General features: G+C 44.4%; 1 protein-coding gene across 1 annotated transcript in view; it reads left to right on the forward strand.

The window, feature by feature from the left end:
• The first annotated feature begins 4990 nt into the window (after window positions 1-4990).
• abhd16a (abhydrolase domain containing 16A, phospholipase) overlaps window positions 4991-25784 on the forward strand; it is a 125428-nt gene continuing 104634 nt past the window's right edge. The window contains exon 1 of the mRNA XM_059970939.1: window positions 4991-5115. Coding sequence (XP_059826922.1) covers window positions 5035-5115 — 81 coding nt within the window. The 5' untranslated portion in view covers window positions 4991-5034. The remainder of the gene's footprint in view (window positions 5116-25784) is intronic.

Raw genomic sequence — 25784 nt, forward strand, 5'->3', positions numbered from 1 at the left:
CACCAGCCAGTTGGTCAGCACAGGTCTTCAGCACTCAGCCAGGTACTCCACCTGGAATGGATGCATTCCTTGGATTCACTATCTTGAAGGCAGCCTGCACGTAATCTTCAGAGAGGGCACAGTTTTGAGGTGCTTGGAAGTAGGTACAGAGGAGATGTCAGTTTTTTACACAGAGAGTGGTGAGTGCGTGGAATGGGCTGCTGTCGGTGATGGTGGTGGAGGCAGATACAATAGGGTCTTTTAAGAGACTCCTGGATAGGTACATGGAGCTCAGAAAAATAGAGGGCTATGGATAATCTTAAGTAATTTTAAAGTAAGTATATGTTCAGCATGGCATTGTGGACCAAAGGGTCTGTATTGTGCTGTAAGTTTTCCATGTTTCTTTCCGGAGGCCAAATTGATCGCTGGGAGACGTGGGGATGTGCAATGGTTCCTCCCTTTGTTCTGGTGGACAAAGTGAGCTTAGAAGGCATTGAGCTTTTGAAGCGAAGCTCTGCTGACTCCTATGTTGCAAGATTTGTTTTTGTAGGAGGTTATGGCTTTCGAACCCTGCCACAGCTGTCAACCATCCCTTGTTATTCCAGAATCCGCCTTGCCTGAAGGCTGATGTTCCAGAGGTCATATCTGTGCCTCTTGGAGCATTCTTGGAGAGTTGAATGCCTCTGATCTGGCTCTCTGGATAACATTGTTCATCCAGGGCTTCTGATTCGGATAATCCTGAACAATTCCATGGCAACACACTCATCCATAGCTGTGTTAGTAAAGGCTGTAACAACTTTGGACTCTGCCCAATACATCCCTCACCCCCATCGGTAGTGTCTGCATAAAATGCTGCTTCAAGAAGGCGATATTGATTCTGAAGGATTCCCACACCAACCAGGGCATACCATCGTCTCTTAGGTAGCTTTAGGCAGGAGGTACACCATCAGGTTCAGGAACATTAGCTTCCCTTGAGCCAACTGGGGGAGTGGTGCAAACCCTAATTACGACAGTCTTGTAACATTTGAGTCACTTGGAAATAAAATGGACATTGTACCATTTCAAACCCAAGAAAGTCTGTACATGTTGGAAATCTAAAGCAAAACTATAAGACCATAAGACATAGGAGCAGAATTAGGCTATTCAGCCCATTAAGTCTTCTCCGCCATTCCATCATGGCTGATCCCAGAGCCCACTCAACCCATACACCTGCCTTCTCGCCATATCCTTTGGTGCCTTGACCGATCAGGGAACGATCAACTTCTGCTTGAAATAAACCCATGGATTTGGCTTCCACTGCAGTCTCTGGCAGAGCATTCCACAGATTCACCAGTCTCCGGCTAAAAGACAATTCCTCCCTACCTCTGTTCTAAAAGGTTTCTCCTCAATTTTGAGGCCGTGCCCTCTAGTTCTGGATACCCCCACCAGAGGAAACATCCTCTCCACATCCACCCTATCTTGTGCTTTCAACATTCGCTAGGTTTCAACGAGATCCCCACACATTCTTCTAAATTCCAGGGAATACAAGCCCAAAGCTGCCAAACGCTCATCATATGTTAACCCCTTCATTCCTGGAATCATCCTTGTAAACCTCTTGTGGACTCTCTTCAATGACAACACATCCTTTCTGAGATATGAGGCCCAGAACTGTTGATAATACTCCAAGTGCAGCCTGACTAGTGTCATAAAGACTTAACATTATTTCCTTGTTTTTATATTCTATTTCCCTTCAAATAAATACCAACATTGCATTTGCCTACTTTACCCCAGACTCACCCTGTAAATTAACCTACAAGGAGTCTTGCATGAGGACTCCTAAGTCCTCACACACACACAAAGTGCTGAAGAACTCAACGGGTCAGGCAACATCTATAGTCATGAATGGCCCAAAACATCGACTGTTTGATCTTTTCCACAGATACTCCCTGACCTGTTGAGTTCCTCCATCGTTTGTGTGTGTGCTGCGTTGTACTTTTTTGTTCATATTGCTTCCTTCTTGTAAAAGTTATGTATAAATTATGTTTTTCTTGTGAATGATGCTAACCTTATGCTATGTAGCTGTGATGCCGTTGCAAGCATAAATTTTCATGGCTCCCTGTGCATCCATGTACTTGCACCGATGACAACAAACTCCATTTTGATTTTCTATGCTTCAAAATAACCAATGTTAGGTGATGCAAGAACGTGCAACAAACACTTTCTCAGCATCTGCAGACTCGCTTGTGCAGCCAAGCAGAATCGCAGAGGGCTGAGACTCCCTCTAACCTGCATCTTGTTAGGAAATGTGCTGCCGCTGGAGACAAAATTGAAGATCTAAGGACCAGATTGCTGCATCGAAGGGAAATGAGGAATTGTTGTGTTCTGTGTTTTACCGAGACATGTCTTACTCAGAGTATGCCAGATATGGCGATGAGACTCGTCAGTTTCTCAATATAGAGGATGGACGGAACTGCTGATTCAGAAAAGGCAAACGGTGGAGGTGTGTGTTTCACAATAAACTGTCTGTGGCAGTCTGATGTGGCAGTTTTGGTGTACTCATGTTCTCCAGATCTTGGACACCTATCAACCAAATGCCAACAGTTTTATTAACCAAGAGTTCTCATCCATGATCCTGACCACAGTTTACATACCACCAGTGGCATATTATAATCAAGGTCTTGAGATACCGCATGATGCCATCACCAAAAAACAGTTCACCACAAATCATAGTCTGAGATTTCAAACAGGCTTGCTTGAAGAAATCCCTGCCAATTACCATTAGCCTATTATCTGTAGCACCAGATGTCTTAATACACTAGACCACTGCCATACTAAAATAAAGGAATGCCTACTATTTCATACCTAGACCACATTTTGGGAAATCTGATTAATTGTCTGTCCTCCTCCTCCCTGCATACAGGCAGAAGGTAAAGATCTAGGCTCCAGAGATTAGGACAACAAAGAGGAGATCAAAGGAAGAGTGACTACGGGTTGCTTTGAGTTGGTGGACTGGAGGTGTTGAAGGACTCATTTGTAGTTGGAATGAATTCACCACGGTTGAAGATGGGTTGTCCCTACAAAATCATTCCAAGACTTCCAAACCAGAAGCCCAGGATGAACCACGAGATCTGCAGTCTGCTGAGAGTCAGGTCAGAGGCGTTCAAGTCTGGTGACAAAAAAAGTTACAAGAGGTCCAGGAACCATGTCTGGAAAGCCACCTCATGTGCAAAGTGGTGATTCCTGACCAAACTTGAATCACAGAAGGATGTTTGACAGCTGTGGCGGGGCTTGAATGCTATCACCTCTTACAAGGTGAAATCAAAACATGGAGGAACCACCACGAACTGTCACAGTCCCCGATGATCCTGTGATTTCAGTCTCTGAGGCCAATGTAAGAGCATCCTTCAGGAGGATGACCCTATCTGGCCCAGATGGTGTACTTGGCCAAGTACTAAAGACACTGGTGGAGTGTTCACTAAGATCTTTAACATCTCACTTCGGCAGTCTGAGGTACCCGACTGTTTCAAGCAGACTTCAATTATACTGGTGCCTACCTGGTAACCTGCCTCAATGACTATCATCCAGTAGCACTTACATCCACGGTGATGAAGAGTTTTGAGAGGTAGCTGATGAAACATATCAACTCCTGACAAATTAGATCTGCTCCAATTTGCCTACAAGCACAACAGGTCCTCAGCAGATACCATTTCAGAGGCTCTTCACTCAACCCTGGACCATCTGGACAGCAAAGATACATACATCAGGATGCTCTTTATCAAATACAGCATGGCAGTCAGTATTATCATCCCCTCAAAACTAATCCATAAGCTTCAAGACCTTGGCTTCAATACCTCCTTGTGCAATTGCATCCCGGATTTCCTCACTTAGAGACCCTAGTCAGTTTGGATTGGGAACAATTTCTCCACAATTTCCCTCAGCGCTGGAGCAGCACATGGCTGTGCTTAGTCCCCTGCTCTACTCACTTTACACATATGATGGTGAGACTAAGCACAATTCCATTGTCATATTTGTTTGCTGATGACTCCACTGCCATAGGCCAGATCAAAGTGGTGGCGAATCAGCACATAGGAGGGAGATTAAAAATACGGCTATGGGTTCCACAACAACAACTTCTTACTCATGTCAGCAAGACCAAGCAGCAGAGGATTGACTTCTGAAGGAGGAAACTAGCGGTCCTTGAGCCAGTCCTCGTTGGATAATCAGAGGTAGAGAGGGTCAGCAGCTTAAAATTCCTCAGTGTTATCATTTCAGAGGCCCTGCACATAAGTATAATTATGAAGAAAGCACTGCAGCTCCTCTAACTCCTTAGAAGATTGTAAAGACTTGGAATGGCATCTAAAACTTTGACATACTACTACAGATGTGTATTGACTGGTATGAAAACACCAATGGAAAATCCTACAATAAGTAAAGCCCACCTCAGGCTTGGCCCTCCCCACCAATGAGCAAATCCATTGCCAGGGAACTTTTCCACCCAGGTCATGCTCTCCTCTCACAGCTGCCGCTAGGAGCCTCAGGACTCACACCACAAGGTTCAAGAACAGTTATTACCCTTCAACCACCGGGCCTTTGAAACAGAGGGGATAACTTCACTCAACCTTACTGAACGGTTCCCATAACCTTTGGGCTCATTTTCAAGGACCCTTCATCTCATGTTTTTAATATTTATTTGATATTATTATTATTTCTTTCTTTTTTTGTATTTGCAACATTTGTTGTATTTTGCACAGAGGTTGTCAGCTGTAGCCTTTATTCTATTATGGTCATTGAATTTATTGAGTTTGCCTACAAGAATATGAATCTCAGGGTTGTATATTGGTGATATATATGTACTATGAATATAAATTTACTTTGAACGAGCTCTTTTTAAGAATGTCCATGGAAATAATATAAATACAGTTGCAAGGAAAATGCTAAAAATATTCAGCAGATCGGTCAGCGTCCGTGGAAATAGGCTTGCGTTTGCGTCGAGACATCCTATCGAAATAGCTGCGGTCGCGTTTTTTCGCCGTGCTAGAGTGTACGTCGTGCGCCCCGTAGTCGGCGGTCGGCTGGATGGCAGAGATGGTGGTAGGATTGTTCCGCTGCATTGTCGGACCGAAGCTACGCCGAGTTCACCGTGGCGCTGACGGCTCGGTAAGTGAGGTCCGAATTGTTCGCAGATTAAGATGAGGGATGTATGCGGCCGAACAATTAAAATGGATCTAAAGCTACAGTCTCCCCGACCTGTGATACGGTCTGGACAGGCTCAATGCCTAGACCCGGCCCCAGTTCATTAACTAAGCCCTGCTATTGGCCATAGGGGCTGATGGACGGGGAGTCGCTCTCGCCAATTGGCTGCACCTTCCGTCAATCAAGGATGGCGCTTGTTGCGTAAAGTGACTGACGGGAGACTGCGTAAGGAGGTGCAAAATGAAAGCTATCTGTTATCGGGGGCAAGAGGGATATTTGCACTGTGCACCTTTGAGTGCAGACGAGTAAGATGGATGGGGCAGCAGAGGATGTCACAGAGCATTTGCAACGGAGAACAATTAGGAATTTGCTTTGTGCATGCAGTAAGAGAGTGAATCGCCAACATTGCAGTGATAGGAGGGAAAATGAGGGATATTGTTAACGTATGCATCAGGAGAATGAGTAGGCCATTGTCCCTTAAACCTGGACTGCAAATTGACTAGATTGTGATTGTCTGCTCACCTCCACGTTCCCATGGTACCTTTTCTATTTGCAGTTTGTCTTTTGCATTTCAGTTGTTGGTCAGTCTTTAGCAACATAAAAAACCTGCAGCACAACACAGGCCCTTCGGCCCACAAAGCTGTGCCGAGCCTGTCCCTACTTTAGAACTTCCTGGGCTTTACCCATAGCCCTATATTTTCCTAAGCTCCATGTAGCCATCTAGGATTTTCTTAAAAGACCCTATCATTTTCACCTCCACCCCTGCCACCGGCAGCCCATTCCACACACTCGCTGTGAGATAAACTTACCCCTGACATCTCCTCTGTACCTACTTCCAAGCACCTTAAAACTATGCCCCCTTGTGCTAGCCATTTCAGCCCTGGGAAAAAGCATTTGACTATCCACAGGGTCAATGCCTCATTATCATGTACATCTCTATCAGGTCACCTCTCATCCTTCGTCGCTGCAAGGAAAAGAGGCTGAGTTCAGTCAACCTATTCTCATAAGGCATACTCCCCAATCCAGGCAACATCCTTGTAAATCTCCTCTGCATCCTTTCTATGGTTTCCATGTCCTTTCTGTAGTGAGGTGACCAGAATTGAGCATAGTACCCCAACTGGGGTCTGACCAGGGTCCTATATAGCTGCAACATTACCTCTCAGATCTTAAACTCAATCCCAGGATTGATGAAGGCCAATACTGTATGCCTTCTTAACCACAGAGTCGAACTGTGTAGCAACTTTGAACGTCCTGTGGACTCGGACCCCGAGATCCCTCTGATCCTCCACACTGCCATTAATGCTATACTGTATTCTGTGTGCAGTTTTTCCAATGATTCTATGGTATCTATTTGTTCTGTGAATACCTGCAAAAAATTAATCTCAAGGAAGTATATGGTGACATATATTACTTTGTTAATACATTCACTTTGAACCTTTTCACTCTTATTTGACAAGTATCTCAACTTTAAAAACCTACCGTAACCTGGCTTCCCTTGTTATTTGAGGAAGAGATTTCCAGTCACAGAGGCAGGGAGTCTGCAGAAGAATTTGAACAGACTGGGCAAAGGAATCAGAGTCAGGTTCATTATCACTGACATGTTGTTTTGTGGCAGCAGTTCAGTGCAATACATAAAATAGACCATAAATTTGAGTTAAAAAAAATAAAATGAATAGTGCAAAAGTGGAATAGTGAGGTCGTGTCCGTGGGTTTTTGGATCATTCAGAAATCTGATGTTTCTGGTTGGTGGTTAAGCTGTGTCTAGCCACACTGAGGAAGAAGCTGTTCCTGAAACATTAAGTAGGGGTCTTCAGGCTCCTGTACCTTTTCCTGATGGTGGTAATGAGAAGAAGGCATCTCCCAATTAATGATGGTCCTTAATGATGGATGCTGCCTCGAGGTAGCAAGATGTCCTTGGTGAGGTGAGTTGTACCTGTGATGGAACTGGCTGAGTATACTACGCACTGCAGTCTCTTCTGAATCTCAGCACTGGAGCCTCTATACCAGGCGGTGACGTGATCAGTCAAGAGTGCATTTCACAATTCATCTGTAGATTTTGGTGATATATTGAATGCCCTCAAACTCCTAATGAAATCTAGTCACTTTTATTTGTGCTTGCATTAATATGTTGGGCCCATGATAGGTCCACTAATCTGCTTGAGGCTACTCACTCTTCCACTGTTGAGTCTTCAGTAAGGACTGGTATGTGTTCTACTGACTTCCGCTTCCTCGGTCTTGCTTACATCGAGTGCAAGGTTGTTGCAACCTCTGATCTATCTTTGCTCCTATATGCCTCCTTGTCTGAGTTGTGTCATTGGGGAGTTTCTGGTTGGTGGTTGAGCTGTGTCTAGCCGCACTGTCATGCATTTAGAGAGTCGAGGAGCTTGATGAGCACACATCCTTGTGTTCATTGAGAGTGAGGCGAAGATGAGTATCTACACTGACTGTGGTCTCCTGTTGAGAAAGTCAAGGATCCAGTTGCAGAGGAAGGCTCACATACCCAGGCTTTGAAGCTCATCGATTAGGACCGAGGGTATGATAGTGTTGAACACTGAGCTGTAGTCAGTAAACAGCAGCCTGACGTAGGTGTTGCTGTTGTCCATGTGATCCAAGACCAAGGCAGGTGGAATACAGCAAGGGGAAGTGTAAGGTCATGGGGTTCTTAGAAATGGGGAGGTGCAAAGGGCCTAGGGTCCCGTGTCGTTAATTTGCAGATTAATTTGGTAGAAAGGAATGCAAATACAATGTTAATATTTAATTTTGAGATGACAATAATAAAATAAAGAATACACTTCTGAGCAACACACACAAACTGCTGGAAACAGTACAGTCAATGTTTTAGGCCGAGACCCTTCATCAGGAGCCCTGCTGCAGGGTCTCGACCTGAAACGTCGACTGTTCACTCTTTTCCATAGATGCTACCTGGCTTGCTGAGTTCCTCCAGCATTTTGTGTGTATTGCTTGGATTTCCAGACATTCCTTTTTTTTTTGAATGCACTTCTGAGGCTTTATAAGGTGTTTGGCAGAACGCATTTGGAATATTGGAACGTTTCTATAGGTAGGAGCATCTAAGATCCGAGGACACTGCCTCAGAAACAGAGGGATGTCTCTTTAGAACAGAGATGAGGAGGAATTTCTTCAGCCAGAGAGGTGAATTTGTAAAATGTATTGCCTCGGGGAGCTGTGGAGGCCATGTCATTGGGTATATTTGATTGATGAGATTAGTTTGATTGGTAAGAGGGTTAAGAATTACAGGGAGAAGGTAGGAGAATGGAGATGAAAAGAAATCAGGCATGATCGAAAGGCGTAACAGATTGGAGAGGCTGAAAGGCCTAATTTTGCTCCTAAATGCAAGAGATTCTGTTGATGCTGGAAATCCAGAGCAAAATGTGCAAAATGCTAGAGGAACTCAGCAGGTCAGGTAGCATTTATGGAGAAGAATAAACAGTCAGTGTTTTGAGTTAAGCCCCTTCTCTTCCTCTATCTTATGGCCTCTTCTGAAGGTGGGAGTTTTACCTTGTCTTTGTCCTGAACGGGTGACATTTTTCTTTATAATCTCTCCTAGTTTTAGATTTAGTCATGAAGGAACGTCCTCTGTACATTCAAGCTGTCCGATACCACTTGAGATCTTGTATGTTTTGGTTCAATGCAGCCAGAGGGTCAGATGGAAGGAATGTAGGGGAAGTGAGGGAAATTGCATTGTGGAGGAACAGGAGAACCTGTGGTGGTGCAGGAACATTTCTCAGGTGCAGGAATACTGGCATTGGTCGTGTGGTCGAGCTTTAGACATGAAAGTATGAGTTACAAGCAGAAGTACACCGTGATACCTCAAGTGTGCACTGCCATTTTTTTAAAGCTTAGATTAGTTTAGGACTAGCTTTGTTTGTCACAGGGACATTGAAACATGCAGTGAAATGCGTTGTTTGTGTCAAACCAAATCTATGAGGGTTGTGCTGGGATGGCCTGCGAGTGTCACCATGCCCGCAGCTCACTAGCCCTGATGGTACATCTTTGGAATGTGGTCGGAAACCGGAGCACCTGCTCGACACCCAAGCATCATGTGTTGAGTGTACAAACTCCTTGCAGACAGCAGTGGGCATCGAATGCTGTTTGGTTTTATAGTTGGCGTGGTAAAGCGTTGTGCCACTGTGCCACCCTTGATCAGTCTGTGGCTGATCTGCTTCTATCTCAGCTGAGATTCCCAGAGAGAAACAAGTCCTTCTGCCCACTGACTCTCTTTGAGGCAATCATACAAGATAAAACATTCCAGCACAATACAGGCCCTTCGGCCCATGATGTACTGACTTTTAACCTACTCCAAGTCAATGTAATGCTTCCCTTCTGCATAGTCCTCGATTTTACTTTCATCCATGTGCCTTTCTAAGACTCTTTTAACTTACTGCCCATTATGCTGCTGGCGTTCAGGGCAGCAATGAAGGTCCTCCATCACAGGGCTTCTTTCATCGTGTCAATAGCTTCCTTTTGATTTTCACCACTGTCAGTCACGCAGGTCCTGTGTGGAGACTCAGGAATACCGTTGCACTCGGATGTCGAAGGATTCTTCGTTGCTGTTTCTGTAACAATTTTGTTTTACGGTCAGGGTTGTGAACCTCCAAACCTGGAGAGCTGGTGGGCCACTCTTAGTCCATCCTCTGCCCTCTGACCTGTTTTGGCAAGGGTGACCCTACCAAGAGGCAAAGCATAAAGTGCTGATCCCAGCCAACATATGTATTATGATCTAAGAAGTGGTTGACACAGGTAGAATTGTATCCTTTAATTGAACACTTGGATAGGTATATGGAAGGGTGGGACTTGAAAGGATATAGACCAAACGCAGGAAATTGGGACTAGCTGGTTGTCCACTGTGGTTGTCTTGGACTGGATGGGCTGATGGGCCTGTATCTTGCTGTATTGCTCTATCACTCTAAAACCAGCTGTCAGGGTCGTTGAGGCATGCAAGCCTCCAAACCACGACGATTGTGTGGTCCTCTAGGAGAAAGAGTCTCTTAAAAGTTGTTGATATATCTGGCTCTACGTTCCACGCACCCACCACTCTGCGTGGGGGGGGGGGGGTGGTAAAAAAAACTACCTTTGACATCCTCCTGTACTTTCCTCCAATCACCTTAAAAGTATGCCCTCTTATATTAGTTGCTTCTGCTCTTGGAAAAGGGTGCTGGCTGTCTGCTCTATCTCTAATAATCCTGTTCACCTCTATCAAATCAGCTTTCATCCTCCTTCTCTCCAAAGGGAAAGCTGTAACTCAATCAACCTATCCTCATAAGACATGGTCTCTAATTTGGGTAAATCTCCTCTACACCCTGTCTGAATCTTCCTCATTCTCCTTATAATGAGGTGACCAGATCTAAACACAATACAGTGGATTCATGTTGATCTGACCATTGGTTAACTGGGACATCTGCTCATTTGGGGCAACTCTTGGAGAACAAAAGCTAATGGAGATAGTAGCTGGGATTTCCTTCGCTTATTTGGGTTGCAGTGGTTTTCAATTGGGACAGGAAACTGTTGCCTGACAGTTTCTAACATCAGTTGTGTGCACTTGTGTGACCGTTAGACTCTATACTGTGCTTAGAGCAAATGAGTTTTAAATAGCGTCTGTTATGTGTGTTTCTGTTATATTATCCATTTGCACTGATGGCTGCTGGTTCAAGAAGTAGTGCATTTTGATCATTTTGTTTCTCCTGGCTTTAAAAATTTTGAGACCCTTGCCAAGATGACACAAAAAGATTTTACACTAGTCAAAATAAAAACTACTGGACCAAATTAAAAGCTGTCTGCTGAACACCACTCATCATCAGCAAGATAAACTGAGAGAAGAATGGGTATTATGTGAGAGACAGCAGGGAACAGGGAATGTCCCAGAAATGAAAGTGCGAAGCAAAGGATCCAGATGCTTCATTCACTGTCTTTCCATTGTAGCTGGATGGAGTGTGCGTGTTAGTGGACCAGTGTTAAAGAAACTGGTCAGAGAGGCTAGCTACGAAGCTATGTCATGAAGATTTTAAAGCAATAGATGGCTGTTTGTCTAGATGTAAATGTAGGCACCACATTAAATTCTAGTCTGGTCTGATATCTGGTAGGGGAGATGGTGCTGCATATGATCAAAGTAAGCAGCAGAGAGTTGTAAAATTAGCTCCATCATGGGTACTAGCCTCCATAGTATCTAAGACATTTTCAAGGAGCGGTACCTCAAAAGGTTGGCATCATTATTAAGGACCCTGCCACCCAGGACATGCCCTTTTCTAACTGTTACCATCAGGTAGGAGGTACAGAAGCCTGAAGGCACACACTCAGCAATTCAGGAACAGCTTCTTCCCCTCTGCCATCGGATTCCTCAATGGACATTGAACCCATGAACACTACCCTATCACCTTTAATTTTTTTTTGCACTATGTATTTAATTTAGCTATTTAATATATAATATATATACTTTAATTCCATCCAGGTCTCGGCGCGAAATGTCGACTGTACTCTTTTCCATAGGTGCTGCCTGGCCTGCTGAGCTCCTCCCCCATTTTTTGTGTTTTGCTTTAATTAAGTTCTTTTTCTGTATCATTAAGTATTGCAATGTACTGCTGCTGCAAAGATGACAAATTTCATGACGTGCTGGTGATATTAAACCTGATTAAGATTCTGATTCTGAATTCAAGAACGCACATGGCAAAAAAGAGCTGATTCTATAGGTGCAGAAACATGGAAATCTACAGAATTTCCCGACTTGCTTCAAAAATCCTGTGTAGGTGATAGCTACAATGCCGATGAAACAGGCCTTTTTTAAATCAGGCGATGCTGAATGGTTCCCTTTACTGCAAATGAGCAACACTATCAGGTTCAAAGAAAGCAGTGGATCATAATTACTCTGTGTTGCGTTCTTCAAAATGTTCAAGTTTATTGTCTTCTGACTATATATATACACAACCAAACGAAACAACTTTTCCCTGGATCACAGTGCCCCCACAAAACATATATCACACACTGCACATAAAACAAAATATTACCAGAATCAGAATAAGGTTTAAAATCACTGCCATTTGTCGTGAAATCTGTTGTTTTGTGGCAGCAGTACATTGCAATATAATAACAAAGCTATCAATTACAATAAGATACACACACAAAATGCTGGTGGAATGCAGCAGGCCAGGCAGCATCTACAGGAAGAAGTACAGTCAACGTTTCGGGCCGAGACCCTGACTAAGTCCTGACGAACCGTCTCTGCCCGTAACGTTGACTGTACTTCTTCCTGTAGATGCTGCCTGGCCTGCTGCGTTCCACCAGCATTTTGTGTGTGTTGCTTGAATTTCCAGCATCTGCAGATTTCCTCGTGTTTGCGAATTACAGTAAGATATTGTAATTTATTAAATAAAAAGTGCAAAAAGAGATTTTAAAAAAAGTGAGGTAGTGCACATGGATTCATTGTCCATTCAGAAATCTGATAGCAGAGAGAAAGAAGCTGTTCCCAGAATGTTGTCTTCCTTCAGGCACCTACTCTCCGATGGTAGCAATGAGAAGAGGGTGGGTAAAGCACAAATAAGTTAACATTATAATTCAAGATGAATGTAGTGTGCACTGTCAGTGTATAGTGCCAGGAACTGATGAAAAGAAATTGTTGGTTATTGGGGAAAAGTGTTCATTCTGAAATTTTTAAGAAATAGCTGATGAGTTGGACATGGAGCTACAACGGAAATGAAGATAAGTTCTTCTGCTTGTTGACAATTGTGCAGCACACCCTAATTTAAAAAGTTTTGAGTTTCTGCCCAGTGATACAACAAACAACACATATAAAATGCAGGAAGAACTCAGCAGGCCAGGCAGCGTTTATGGAAAAGTACAGTCGATGCTTCGGGCCGAGACCCTTCGGCAGGACTGGAGGGGAAAGCTGAGGAGTAGATTTAAAAGGTGAGGGAGGGGAGAGAGAAACGCCAGGTGATGGGTGAAACTGGAAGGGGAAGGGATGAAGTAAAGAAATGGAAAATTGATGGGTGAAAGAGAAACAGGGCTGGAGAAGGGGGAGTTTGATAGAAGAGGACAGAAGAAAGAAAAGGGAAGGAGCATCACCATCCTCTTTCACCTCATCTCCTTGCCCGCCATTTGCCTCCCTCTGGAGTCGTATAGGGAGCGATCCCTGCGGAAAGGAAAGCAGAAAGGGGTGGGGGAAGATGTACTTGGCGGTGGAATTTCTCTGGAGGTGGCGGAAGTTTTGAAGAATTCTGCTCTGGATGTGGAGGCTGGTGGGGTGGTAGAGTAGCCCTATCCCTAGTAGGGTGGCAAGAGGATGGGGTGAGGGCAGACGTGTGTGAAATGGAAGAGATGCGGCTGAGGGCAGTGTTGATGGTGGAAGAAGGGAAACCCTTTTCTCTGAAGAAGGAGGACATCTCCTTTGTTCTGGAATGAAAAGTCTCATCCTGAGAGCAGATGCAGCGGAGATTGAGGAATTGAGAGACGGGGGTAGTGTTTTTACAAGTAACAGGGTGGGAAGAAGTATAGTTCAGGTAGCTGTGAGAGTCCGTGGGTTAATCATACACATCAGTAGATAAGCTGTCTCCAGAGATTGAGACAGTGAGATTGAGAAAGGGGAGGGAAGTGTAGGAAATGGACCAGGTAAGTTTGAGGGCAGGTTGGAAGTTGGAGGCAAAGTGGACGAAGTCGACGAGCTCCACATGGGTGCAGAAGCAGCGCCAATGCAGTCATCGATGTAGCGCAGGAGAAGTTGGGGAGTGATATCAGTGTAGGCTTGGAATATAGACTGTTTCATGTAGCCGCCAAAAAGCTGGTACCCATGGCGACACCATTTGTTTAAAGGAAGTGGGGAGGAGCCAAAGGAGAAATTATTAAGAGTGAGGACAAGGTCCACTTGATGGAGGAGAGTGCTGGTTGGGTCTGGTGTCCAGAAAGTGGGTGAGGTCTTGGATTGATTCTGTGTTAATAAATGAGAGGATGTGAAAGGTCATGATTACAGGACAGTTCACCTTTAGTCAGGAGCGTGGCAGTATTGTAAAGGTGGAGGTGTTAGATGTCATGGAACTCATAAATGTCGACAAATCCCCGGGGCTGGCTGAGATCTATCCCACAATACTGAAGAAAGCAAAGGAGGAGATAACTGGGGCCCTGATTGGTCATAGAATATAGTACAGCACAGGCTGTTCAGCCCACGATATTGTGTTGACCTTTTAACCTACATCACGAGCAATCTTTTGGTTAGCTGCATCACAGTGTAGTCATAGCCATACAGCGTGGAGGCAGGGCCTTCAGTCCATAAAGTCTAACCCATGAACGCTCATTTACACCAACATCAGAGACACAAAGTTACACTGCCCTTCAGCACAATTCGTTCATGCCGTCCGTCTAACTAACGATACAGGTATCTGGAGCAACTCACAATCTGCGGGAGGAATGCAGGGAGTCAACCTGAAACACGGGAAGTGTCATTCCTCCCATCGAAGCTGTTTGACCTGCTGAGTTCCTCCTGCAGATTGTGTGTTGCCCTTCGAACTAGTCCCATTTGCTTATGTTTGACCCGTATCCCTCTGATCCTCAATGTTGTATTATACCAACCTCAACCACTTCCTCAGGCAGCTTGTACCGTACATACGCCACTTACTGCATGAAGGAGTACCCCCTGGGGGTTGCTTCTAAATCTCTCCCCTCTCACCTTAAGCCTGTGTTCACTGGTTCTTGATTCTCTATCCCTGGGAAGGGACAGCAGGGCAGTGTTAGTATTGTGGCATCACGGTCCGATTCCAGAATCCTCTGTAAGAAAGTTTTGACGTTCTTCCTGTGTGTGCGTGTGCGTGCACGCATTTCCTCTGGGTGCTCTGCTTTCCTCTCACAGTCCAAAGACATAGTGGGTTAATTGGCCATTGTAAATTGTCCTGTAATTAGGCCAGGGTTAAATCAGTGGGTTGTTGAATAGTGTGGCTCGTCAGCCGTAAGGGCTTGTCCCACGCTGTGTCTCTAAAAAAATATATATGTATATAAAAAAGACCAAATGTGTATTGACCCAAACTGGCTGTCATTGTGGTTAGCACTACGCCTTTGATCCGGGTTCAGTTCCTGCCCCTGTCCTTAAGGATTCTTTATGTTCTTCCCGTTACCGCGTGGGTTTCTTCCGGGTGCTCCGTTTCCTCCCTCGGTCCAAAGACGTACTGACTGGTGGGTTAACTGGGCATTGTAAATTGTCCCGTGATTATGCTAGGGTTTAATTAGGGTTTAACTGGAAATACCTATTCTGCACTTTACCTCAATAAACAAACCGTTTTATACATTCTCATACGGACACCCCTGAGTCTCTGATGCTCCAATGAATAAAGTTGCAGCCTGCTCAACCTGTCCCTGTAACTTAGTCCCTCTAGTCCGGGCATCATCTGTAAATCGTTTCTGCACGCTCTCCAGCTTAATGGCAGCTTCCTTAGAGCAGGGTGACCAAAACTGAACACAATTCTGGGGTGACCTCAGACAACTGTCATTCAGTGAGCACTTAAAGGGAGATTAGGCAGACTCCCACATGTGGCCAGCACTGGAGGTCAGGATTGAATTTGGCTTAGTACTGAAGGCAGCAGTACTAACAGCTTTACTTTGCCTTATTGTCACCAAACAATTGATACTAGAGTGTACAATCATCACAGTGATATTTGATTCTGCGTTTCGTGCTCCCTGAAGTACAAATCCAAGTAAATATAATAAAAAAAATTAAATTATAAATCATAATTAGAAAATAGAAAAGGGAAGGTAAGGTAGTGCAAGTCAGGTCTGGATATTTGGAAGGTACGGCCCAGATCCGGGTCAGGATCCATTCAGCAGTCTTATCACAGTTGGAAAGAAGCTGTTCCCAAATCTGGCCGTACAAATCTTCAAGCTCCTGAACCTTCTTCCGGAGGGAAGTGGGACAAAAAGTGTGTTGGCTGGGTGGGTCGTGTCCTTGATTATCCTGGCAGCACCGCTCCGACAGCGTGCGGTGTCAAGTGAGTCCAAGGATGGAAGCTTGGTTTGTGTGATGTGCTGGGCTATGTTCACTATAGAAAATAGAATAGTACAGCACTTTACAGGCCCTTCGGCCCACAATGTTGTGCTGACCCTCAAACCCTGCCTCACGTATAACCCCCACCTTAAATTCCTCCATATACTTGTCTAGTCGTCTCTTAAACTTTACTAGTGTGTCCACCTCCACCACTGACTCAGGCAGTGCATTCCACGCACCAACCAGTCTGAGTAAAAAACTTTCCTCTAATATCCCCCTTGAACTTCCCTCCCCTTAACTTAAAGCCATGTCCTCTTGTACTGAGCAGTGGTGCCCTGGGGAAGAGGCGCTGGCTGTCCACTCTGTCTATTCCTCTTAATATCTTGTACACCTCTATCATGTCTTCTCTCATCCTTCTCCTCTCCAAAGAGTAAAGCCCTAGCTCCCTTAATCTCTGATCATAATCCATTCTCTCTAAACCAGGCAGCATCCTGGTAAATCTCCTCTGTACCCTTTCCAATGCTTCCACATCCTTCCTATAGTGAGGTGACCAGAACTGGACACAGTACTCCAAGTGTGGCCTAACTAGAGTTTTACAGAGCTGCATCATTACATCGCATCTCTTAAACTCTATCCCTCGACTTATGAAAGCTAACACCCCATAAGCTTTCTTAACTACCCAATCTACCTGTGAGGCAACTTTCAGGGATCTGTGGACATGTACCCCCAGATCCCTCTGCTCCTCCACACTACCAAGTATCCTGCCATTTACTTTGTACTCTGCCTTGGAGTTTGTCCTTCCAAAGTGTACCACCTCACACTTCTCCGGGTTAAACTCCATCTGCCAGTTCTCAGCCCACTTCTGCATCCTATCAATGTCTCTCTCCCATCTTTGACAATCCTCTACACTATCTGCAACACCACCAACCTTTGTGTCGTCTGCAAACTTGCCAACCCACCCTTCTACCCCCACATCCGGGTCGTTAATAAAAATCACGAAAAGTAGAGATCCCAGAACAGATCCTTGTGGGACACCACTAGTCACAACCCTCCAATCTGAATGTACTCCCTCCACAACAACCCTCTGCCTTCTGCAGGCAAGGCAGTTCTGAATCCACCTGGCCAAACTTCCCTGGATCCCATGCTTTCTGACTTTCTGAATAAGCTTACCATGTGGGATGCTGTCAAATGCCTTACTAAAATCCATGTAGATCACATCCAGTGCACTACCCTCATCTGTATGCCTGGTCACCTCCTCAAAGAACTCTATCAGCCTTGTTAGGCACGATCTGCCCTTCACAAAGCCATGCTGACTGTCCCTGATCAGACCATGATTCTCTAAATGCCCATAGATCCTATCTCTTAAGAATTTTTTCCAACAACTTTCCCACCACAGACGTAAGGTGCACTGGTCTATAATTACCTGGACTATCCCTACTACTTTTTTTGAACAAGGGGACAACATTTGCCTCCCTCCAATCCTCCGGTACCATTCCTGTGGGCAACATAAAGATCCTAGCCAGAGGCTCAGCAATCTCTTCCCTCGCCTTGTGGAGCAGCCTGGGGAATATTCCGTCAGGCCCCAGGGACTTATCAGTCCTAATGTATTTTAAAAACTCCCAACACCTCCTTTCCCTTAATATCAACATGCTCCAGAACATCAACCTCACTCATATTGTCCTCACCGTCATCAAGTTCCCTCTCATTGGTGAATACCGGAGAGAAGTATTCATTGAGGACCTCACTCACTTCCACAGCCTCCAGGCACATCTTCCCACTTTTATCTCTAATCGGTCCTACCTTTACTCCTGTCATCCTTTTGTTCTTCACATAATTGAAGAATGCCTTCGGGTTCTTTACCCTACTTGCCAAGGCCTTCTCATGACCCCTTCTTACTCTTCTCAGCCCCTTCTTAAGCTCTTTTCTTGCTACCCTATATTCCTCAATAGACCCATCTGATCCATGCTTCCTAAACCTCATGTATGCTGCCTTCTTCCACCTGACTAGATTTTCGAACTCACATGGTTCCTTCACCCTACCATTCTTTATCTTCCTCACCGGGACAAATTTATCTCTAACATCCTGCAAGAGATCCCTAAACATCGACCACATTTCCATAGTACATTTCCCTGCAAAAACATCATCCCAATTCACACCCGCAAGTTCTAGCCTTATAGCCTCATAATTTGCCCTTCCCCAATTAAAAATTTTCCTGTCCTCCCTGATTCTATCCTTCTCCATGATAATGCTAAAGGCCAGGGAGTGGTGGTCACTATCCCCAGATGCTCACCCACTGAGAGATCTGTGACCTGACCCGGTTCGTTACCTAATACTAGATCTAGTATGGCATTCCTCCTAGTTGGCCTGTCAACATACTGTGACATGAATCCATCCTGGACACGCTTAACAAACTCTGCCCCATCTAAACCCTTGGAACTAATCAAGTGCCAATCAATATTAGGGAAGTTAAAGTCACCTATGATAACAACCCTGTTATTTTTACACCTTTCCAAAATCTGCCTCCCAATCTGCTCCTCGGTATCTCTGCTGCTACCAGGAAGCCTATAGAATACCCCCAGTAGAGTAACTGCTCCCTTCTTTTTCCTGACTTCCACCCATACTGACTCAAAAGAGGATCCTGCTACATTACCCACCCTTTCTGCAGCCTGACCAGTAATGCCACCCCTCCTCCCCTTCCCCCCACCATCCCTTTTAAAGCACTGAAATCCAGGAATATTGAGAATCTATTCCTGCCTTGGTGCCAGCCAAGTCTCTGTAATGGCCGCTACATCATAATTCCATGTATGCATCCAAGCTCTCAGTTCATTACCTTTGTTCCTGATGCTTCTTGCATTGAAGTACACGCGCTTTAGCCCTTCTACCTTACTACCTTTATACCCTTTATTCTGCTGCTCTTTCCTCAAAGCCTCTGTATGTGTTAGATCTGGCCTTACACCATGCACTTCTTTCACTGCTGCATCCCCCTTGCAAATTAGTTTAAACCCTCCCGAACCATGCTCGCAAAGAAGCTAGAAGCTAGAAACTATCTTCTGCTGCTTCTTCCGGTCTTGGACAGGACAACTTTCATACTAGGTTGTGATGCACCCTAGAAGAATGCTTTCTAGCTGAGCCACTACCTCTGCCTCCTTTCCTTTGCCCCCTCTAACCCCATTCCTTGAGCTTAGTTTCAAATCATTGCCTGGGGCATTTGCCATTTCTCATCATGTGCCCTCTGTGATCCGAGAAAGCTGGTACTGCAGTGATTCAGGGAAAACTTCCCACAACTGCATTTAACTAGATTAATGTCGTCTCAGAAATAATTTGCATGTCCTGTAGGTATAATGACAAATGCAGGCTGCCAGGGGAGGAGAATCATTCCTGTACCTCTGTCTCACACATGTACACGACCATCAACTCTCCTTTGACCACACTAAGAGTAAATTATAGCGGCCAGTTCACCCACCTGCACATCGAGAGCTGTGGGAGGAAGCCAGGATTCCCGGGGAACTGTATGGACTGCACCCAGGGTCAGGATCGTAGTCGTTTTTATATTATTAATTAATCTGTATTCATTATTAATCATACAAAACTTTTTACATTTATGGTCAATGCATTTAGAAGTGTTAACACTCATTTGAAAACTATAACAAAGGTTTCCACTTATGTTGTCCCCCTGGGGTGATGCACCATTTCAATGTTTGAGGGATATCTCCACCCATCTCAGCTCCTCCATGTCCAGTAGCTGAAATAACTTCGACTGGTATCCTGACGATACCTCATGGCCTGGTATGGAAACACCAATGCCCAAGAATAAAAAAGCCTACAAAACATGGTGGATACAGTCCAGTCTATCAAAGGAAAAGCCCTCTCCACCATTGAGCATGCTGTCGCAGAAAAGCAACATCCATCATCAAGGACTCTCACTATCCAGGCCATGCTCTCTTCTCATTGCTGCCATCGGGAAAGAGGTACAGGAGCCTTAGGTCCCACTCCACCATGTTAAGGAACAGTTATTACCCTACAACTATGATCCAGCATGGATAACTTCTACAGCTCATTGGCCCAGTAATAGATCTCAGAATCTTCTGTGGACCTGAGACTGTCTGTCCCATTGTGGCTCAATTGTGTTGAACTGTTTCATGTGGTCATGGACAGAGCACTTGCCATTACCAGGTGGTGATGTATCCAGACAGAATGGTCTCTGTGGTGCATTGATAAAAATTGGTAAGAGTTGATGCAGACCTGCTGAATTTTGTTATCCTCCTGATAAAGTAGAGTTGTTGGCCCTGGTACTTACGTGACAAGAGCAGGCTGTTTTTTGGAATCTGAAGTTTTCAACTGCCCTCACCTCAGCAACGTATAATGATAATACCATAAGGCATAGGAGCAAAATCAGGCCATTCAGCCCATCTAGTCTGCTCCACTGTTCGATCATGGCTGATTAACACTTAGTGGTACTTTATTAGATACACATGTACACATTGTTAATGCAAATATCTAATCAGCCAATCTAATAGCAGTAACTCAGTGCATAAAAGCATGCAGACATGGTCAAGAGGTTTATTTGCTGTCCAGACCGAACATCAGAATGGTGAAGAAATGTGATTTAAGTGACTTTGACTGAAGTAATTGTGGATGCCAGACGGGGTGGTATGAGTATCTCATATTGCTCAAACTGCTGATTTCCTGGGGATTTTCATGCACAAGAGTTCACAGAGAATGGTGCGAAAAATATTAAAAACAAAATCCAGTGAGCAACAGTTCTGTGGGTGAAAACACCTTGTTGATAAGAAGTCAGAGGAGAATGGCCAGAGTGGTGCAAACTGATAGGACGACGACAGTAACTCAAATAACCATGCATTACAACAGTGGGGTGTGGAAGAGCTTCTCTGAATGCACAGCTCATCAAACCTTGAAGTGGATGGGCTACAGTAGCAGAAGACCACAGACATACAGTCCGTGACCACTGTTGAGGTACAGGACGTACCTAACAAAGTGACCACTGAGTGTATATTCCCTTTCTCCTGCCTTCTCTCTCTAACCTTTGACACCCTTATTAATCATGAACCTATCTACATCCGTTTTAAGTATACCTGATGACCTGGCCTCCACTTCTGTTTGTGGTAATGAATTCCACATACCTCACTTTGATTAAAGAAATGCCTCTTCATCTCTGTTCTAAAGGGATGTCCTTGTATTTTGAGGCTGTACCCTCTGGTCCTAGACTTTACCACTATAGAAAACATCCACTCCATCTAGGCCTTTCTCTGCTATCCAAGCCTTTTAACCTTCTGCACTTTTGGCTTTAATTTTATTCCTGATAACAAACTCTTTCCCACCACTATCCCTGCAACACTCTCTGCCAGAGTAGGTCATTCAAAATAACTTCCGTTTAATCCTTTGCAATCATCTGCCTTCAATCGGAATATGGAAGTACTCTAATGACTCACACTCAGCACTATGATGCTGGACTAGATGGTTTTCTACACTGCTAGTTGTTCTTCACATTGGAACTGCAACATTCTGTCTTTAAAATTCAGAAAGAAAACTGAGCTCACTGGAAATCTAAAGCACAAACAGAAAATACTCTGAAGGCCAGCCCTCATCCATAGGGAGGGAAACGGAATTTAAGGCGTCAGGTTAGAGTAGCCGTTAGCATAATGCTATTACAGTGCTCGTGACCGAGCTCTCTGTATGTTCTTCCAGGGTTTCCTTCGGGTGCTCTAAAGACATTAGTGAGTTGTGGGCGTGCTACGTAGGAGCCAGCGGTATAGTCACACTCACACGTCCCAGCATGTCCTCGTCTTGTGTTCGTTGTTGACTGAATGTTTCAATGTACGTGTGTACAAAAGGTGAACCACCCAGGACATGCCTTTTTCATATTGCTACCATGAGGGAGGAGGTGCAGGAGCCTGAAGACACACATCCAACATTTTAGGAACGGCTTCTTCCCCTCCCCTCCAAGAGGACTACAACCTTGTCGTGGTTTGGAGGCTTGTGTGCCTCAATGTCCCAGAGAACATTGTTGGCGGGAGTCAGGGATTTAAGCTTTGGCTCTTGGGAGGGTCATCCATCCCAAATAGGTCAAAGGGTAGAGGCCAGACTAAGTGGTCCATTGGTTCTCCATGTACAGTGGTTCAACTCCCTGACTGGTAAAGCAAAACTGTTATAGAAACAGCAATGAAGAAGCCTTCCACATCTGAGTGCAATGGTATACCTGAGTCTCCACCCGGGACTCGTGTGACTGACTGTGGCGAAAACCGAGAGGAAGCTACTGACACAATGAAGGAAGCCCTGAACACTGTCACAATCAGGACCAGAACTGGTTTCTGGAATGTTTGGGCCATGTTCAATACTGGCAAGCTAGCACAAATAGTTGCAGAAATGTGTTGTTGCGACCTATCTATACTGGGCATCAGAGAATCAGTTGGACAGGGTCTAGCAGACTAAAGGCAGCAACTAGTGAAACAGTTTAAAACTCAGGAAGTGAAGATGGTCAGGGTCACGATGGTGTTGCAAAATATGTGGATCAACCAACTGCATCATCTGGCTGAAGCCGTACCAGAGCTGTGTTCTGTCCACACTCTTGTACGGGTCAGAATGCTGGTGCAGGTCAGAGAGTGACCTTAACAAGCTGTCGTCATTCCACACCATGAACCTCTGGAAGATCCTCCGAATGTTCTGGCCAAGAAAGATACTCAGTCACGCCTACTGCTTCAGTGTCATCAAGAGGACATGGCCACAATCATCATGAGGAAACTGTGGAGATGGATTGAGCATGTGATGAGAAGAGAGTCCAACTCCATCATAAGGACACTGGACCCCTGAAGAGCAAAGGGGGGAGAAAATGCGGGAAACAAAAAGCTACTTGGCACTGGATCGCGAGGCAACATTTAGGGCCCTGAACCATACCTGGGGCACAGTAGAGAAGATGACCAAGGGCAGAGATGGAGGACCTTTATTGCTGACCTCGAAGCCAGCAGCATAATCTGCTGTCAGATTTCTGAATGGACAATAAACCCATTCCATGCTACTTCCCATCATTTGCTCTTTTTGCACTACTTAGTTTTTCTTTATACATTTCTTATTGTAATTTATAATTTTTTCTTATATATTGCAATGTACTGCTGTTGTAAAACAATAAATTTTCAAGATATTAAATCTGATTCTGATTCTGACAAATAAAGCCAATTATTAATCTTTCAAAATTTACTTTTGATATTTAAAAAAAAACATTTGCCAGTGTGCGGGTAGCATGTCGTTGGAGTTGTACTGAAAAGCAAACTGTGAAGATGTGAGGCATGAACTGGCTGATAAATTGGGAAATTACTTCTAAATCTCTGCCAGTAAACTGGCAAGGCAAAGTTTTAAAGATACATAATGTTCCAATAATATATAATCCCCTAAAGCAAAAAAAAAAGACAGTAGAAAAAAATAACCACATTGGTCCCAGTGTGGTTATCGAAATAAGTTAAAGATAGTTTTAGATCAAAGGGGAAAAAAATTGTAAAGTTGCTTTAAAAAAAAAGCAAGTCAGATGATTGGGGAAATTTCAAAATTTGGCAAAGGAGAACTCAATCATTGATGAGGAAAGGGAAACTTGAACACGAGGGTAGAATATAAGAAATTTTAAGATAGACTGCAGACACCTCTGTTAGCAAATAGCAGAGACACAGAAACTGCAGGTGCTGGAAATCTGGAGCAACACACAAAAAGCTGGAGGAACTGTGTGTGTGTGTGTCTGTGTGTGTCTGTGTCTGTGTCTGTCTGGCAGCGTCTATGGAGGAAGTGGAGAAATTTCCCTCCACAGATGCTGCCTGTCCCAATCATCAGTTTGCTAAGATTGAGAAGGAACCTGAGGGGTAACTATGTCATGCAGAGGGTAGTAAGTATATAGATCAGCTGCTTGAATGTTTGATGGCTTTAGACTTGTACTCGCTGGAGTTTAGGAGAATGCAAGTGGATATCATTGAACCATACCAAAGACTGAGTGGACTAGATAGAGTGGATGTGGAGAGGGTGTTTCCAATAGTGGGAGAGTCTAGGACGAGAGGGCACAGCCTCAGAATAGAAGAAATTCTTATTAGAACAAATGTGAGGAGGAATTTCTTCTATTCTGTGATTCTGTGAAATTTATTACCACCAGTCCAAGTTATTGGGTATATTTAAAGTGGAGGTTGATATGCTGTTGAATAGTAAGGGTGTCAAAGGTTACCGGGAGAAGAAAGGACAATGGGGTTGAGAGCGAAAATAGATCAGCCATGATGGTGGAAACTTAATGGTCCAAAAGACCTAGTTCGCCTCCTATGTTTTATGATCTAAGAAGTGGTTGAGGCAGGTACAATTGTATCCTTTAATAAGCACTTGGATTGGTATGTGAAAGGGAGGGGCTTGGAGGGATATGGTCCAAATGCAGGAAATTGGGACTGGCTGGTTGGGCACTGTGGTAGTCGTGGACTGGATAGGCTGATTGGCCTGTATCCTGCTGTATTGCTCTATCGCTCTGATACCAGTTGTCTTTACTTCAGTATGATTGAGTTTCTCAGACAAATGGAGGGTGAAATAGTTGGATCTGAAACCAGTGTATTATGACTAAACAAGGGAGACTAACTGGGAAGAGGGAGGAGTCGGATAGGGTAGACTGGGAACACAGGCTATATGGTGGGACAGTTGAGGAACAGTGGAAGATTTTTCATGGTGCTCAAGAAAAGCAAGGACAGTAAGGGTGGGGAGATATAGCCGTGGATAACTAAGAAAATAATGGAAGGCATCAAAACTAAAACCTTGTGCATACAAAGTCACCATGAGTGGTGGGAAACTGGAAGATTGGGAAAAGTTTAAAAAGCAACAAAGAACCAAGGGACCAATAAAGAAAGGGAAGGCAGATTATGAAAACAAACTAGCATAAAATATAAGAATGGATTGTAAAAGTTGTTATAATTATATAAAGTGGAAAAGGGTGGCCAAAACAAACATAGTCCCTTGAAGGACGAGAAGGTGGATTTGATAATGGGTAATGAAATGGCAGAGGCTTTGAATGACTATTCTGTGTTGCTTTTCACGTTGGAGGACATGTATAGCATGCTGAAGAGAGATGATAAGGATGTGATGGGATGTGAGGACCTCGATACAGTAACTATCACTGAAGCGGTAGTGCTGAGCAAACTTGTGGGCCTAAAGGTAGTCACGTCCCCTGGTCCTGATGGAATGCATTCCAGGGTACTGAAAGAAATGGCAGAGGCTATAGTAGAGGTTTTGGTGATAATTTACCAAAATTCTCTGGTCTCTGGGCAGGTCCCAGCAGAGAAGAGGCGAATTTCATGCCACTGTTCAAAAAAGGAAATAGGCAAAAGGCAAGTAATTATAGGCCAGTTAGTTTAACATCTGTAGTTGGCAACTGCTTGAAGCTATCATTAAAGAAGAAATAGTGAGGGATCTGGAAAGAAATGGTTCCATAAGGCAGACACAGCATGGATTCAGTAAAGAATGGTCCTGTTTAACAAACTTACTAGAGTTCTTTGAGGATATAATAAGTGCAGTGGATAGAGGGGAATAGATGGGCATTATTTACTTGGATTTCCAAAACCTGTTTGATAAGGTGCCACATAAAAGACTTATTCATAAGATAAGGATACATAGAGTTGGGGATGATGTATTAGCA

The sequence above is a fragment of the Hypanus sabinus genome, chromosome 5 (assembly GCF_030144855.1).
Source record: "Hypanus sabinus isolate sHypSab1 chromosome 5, sHypSab1.hap1, whole genome shotgun sequence".
Classification (NCBI taxonomy): domain Eukaryota; kingdom Metazoa; phylum Chordata; class Chondrichthyes; order Myliobatiformes; family Dasyatidae; genus Hypanus; species Hypanus sabinus.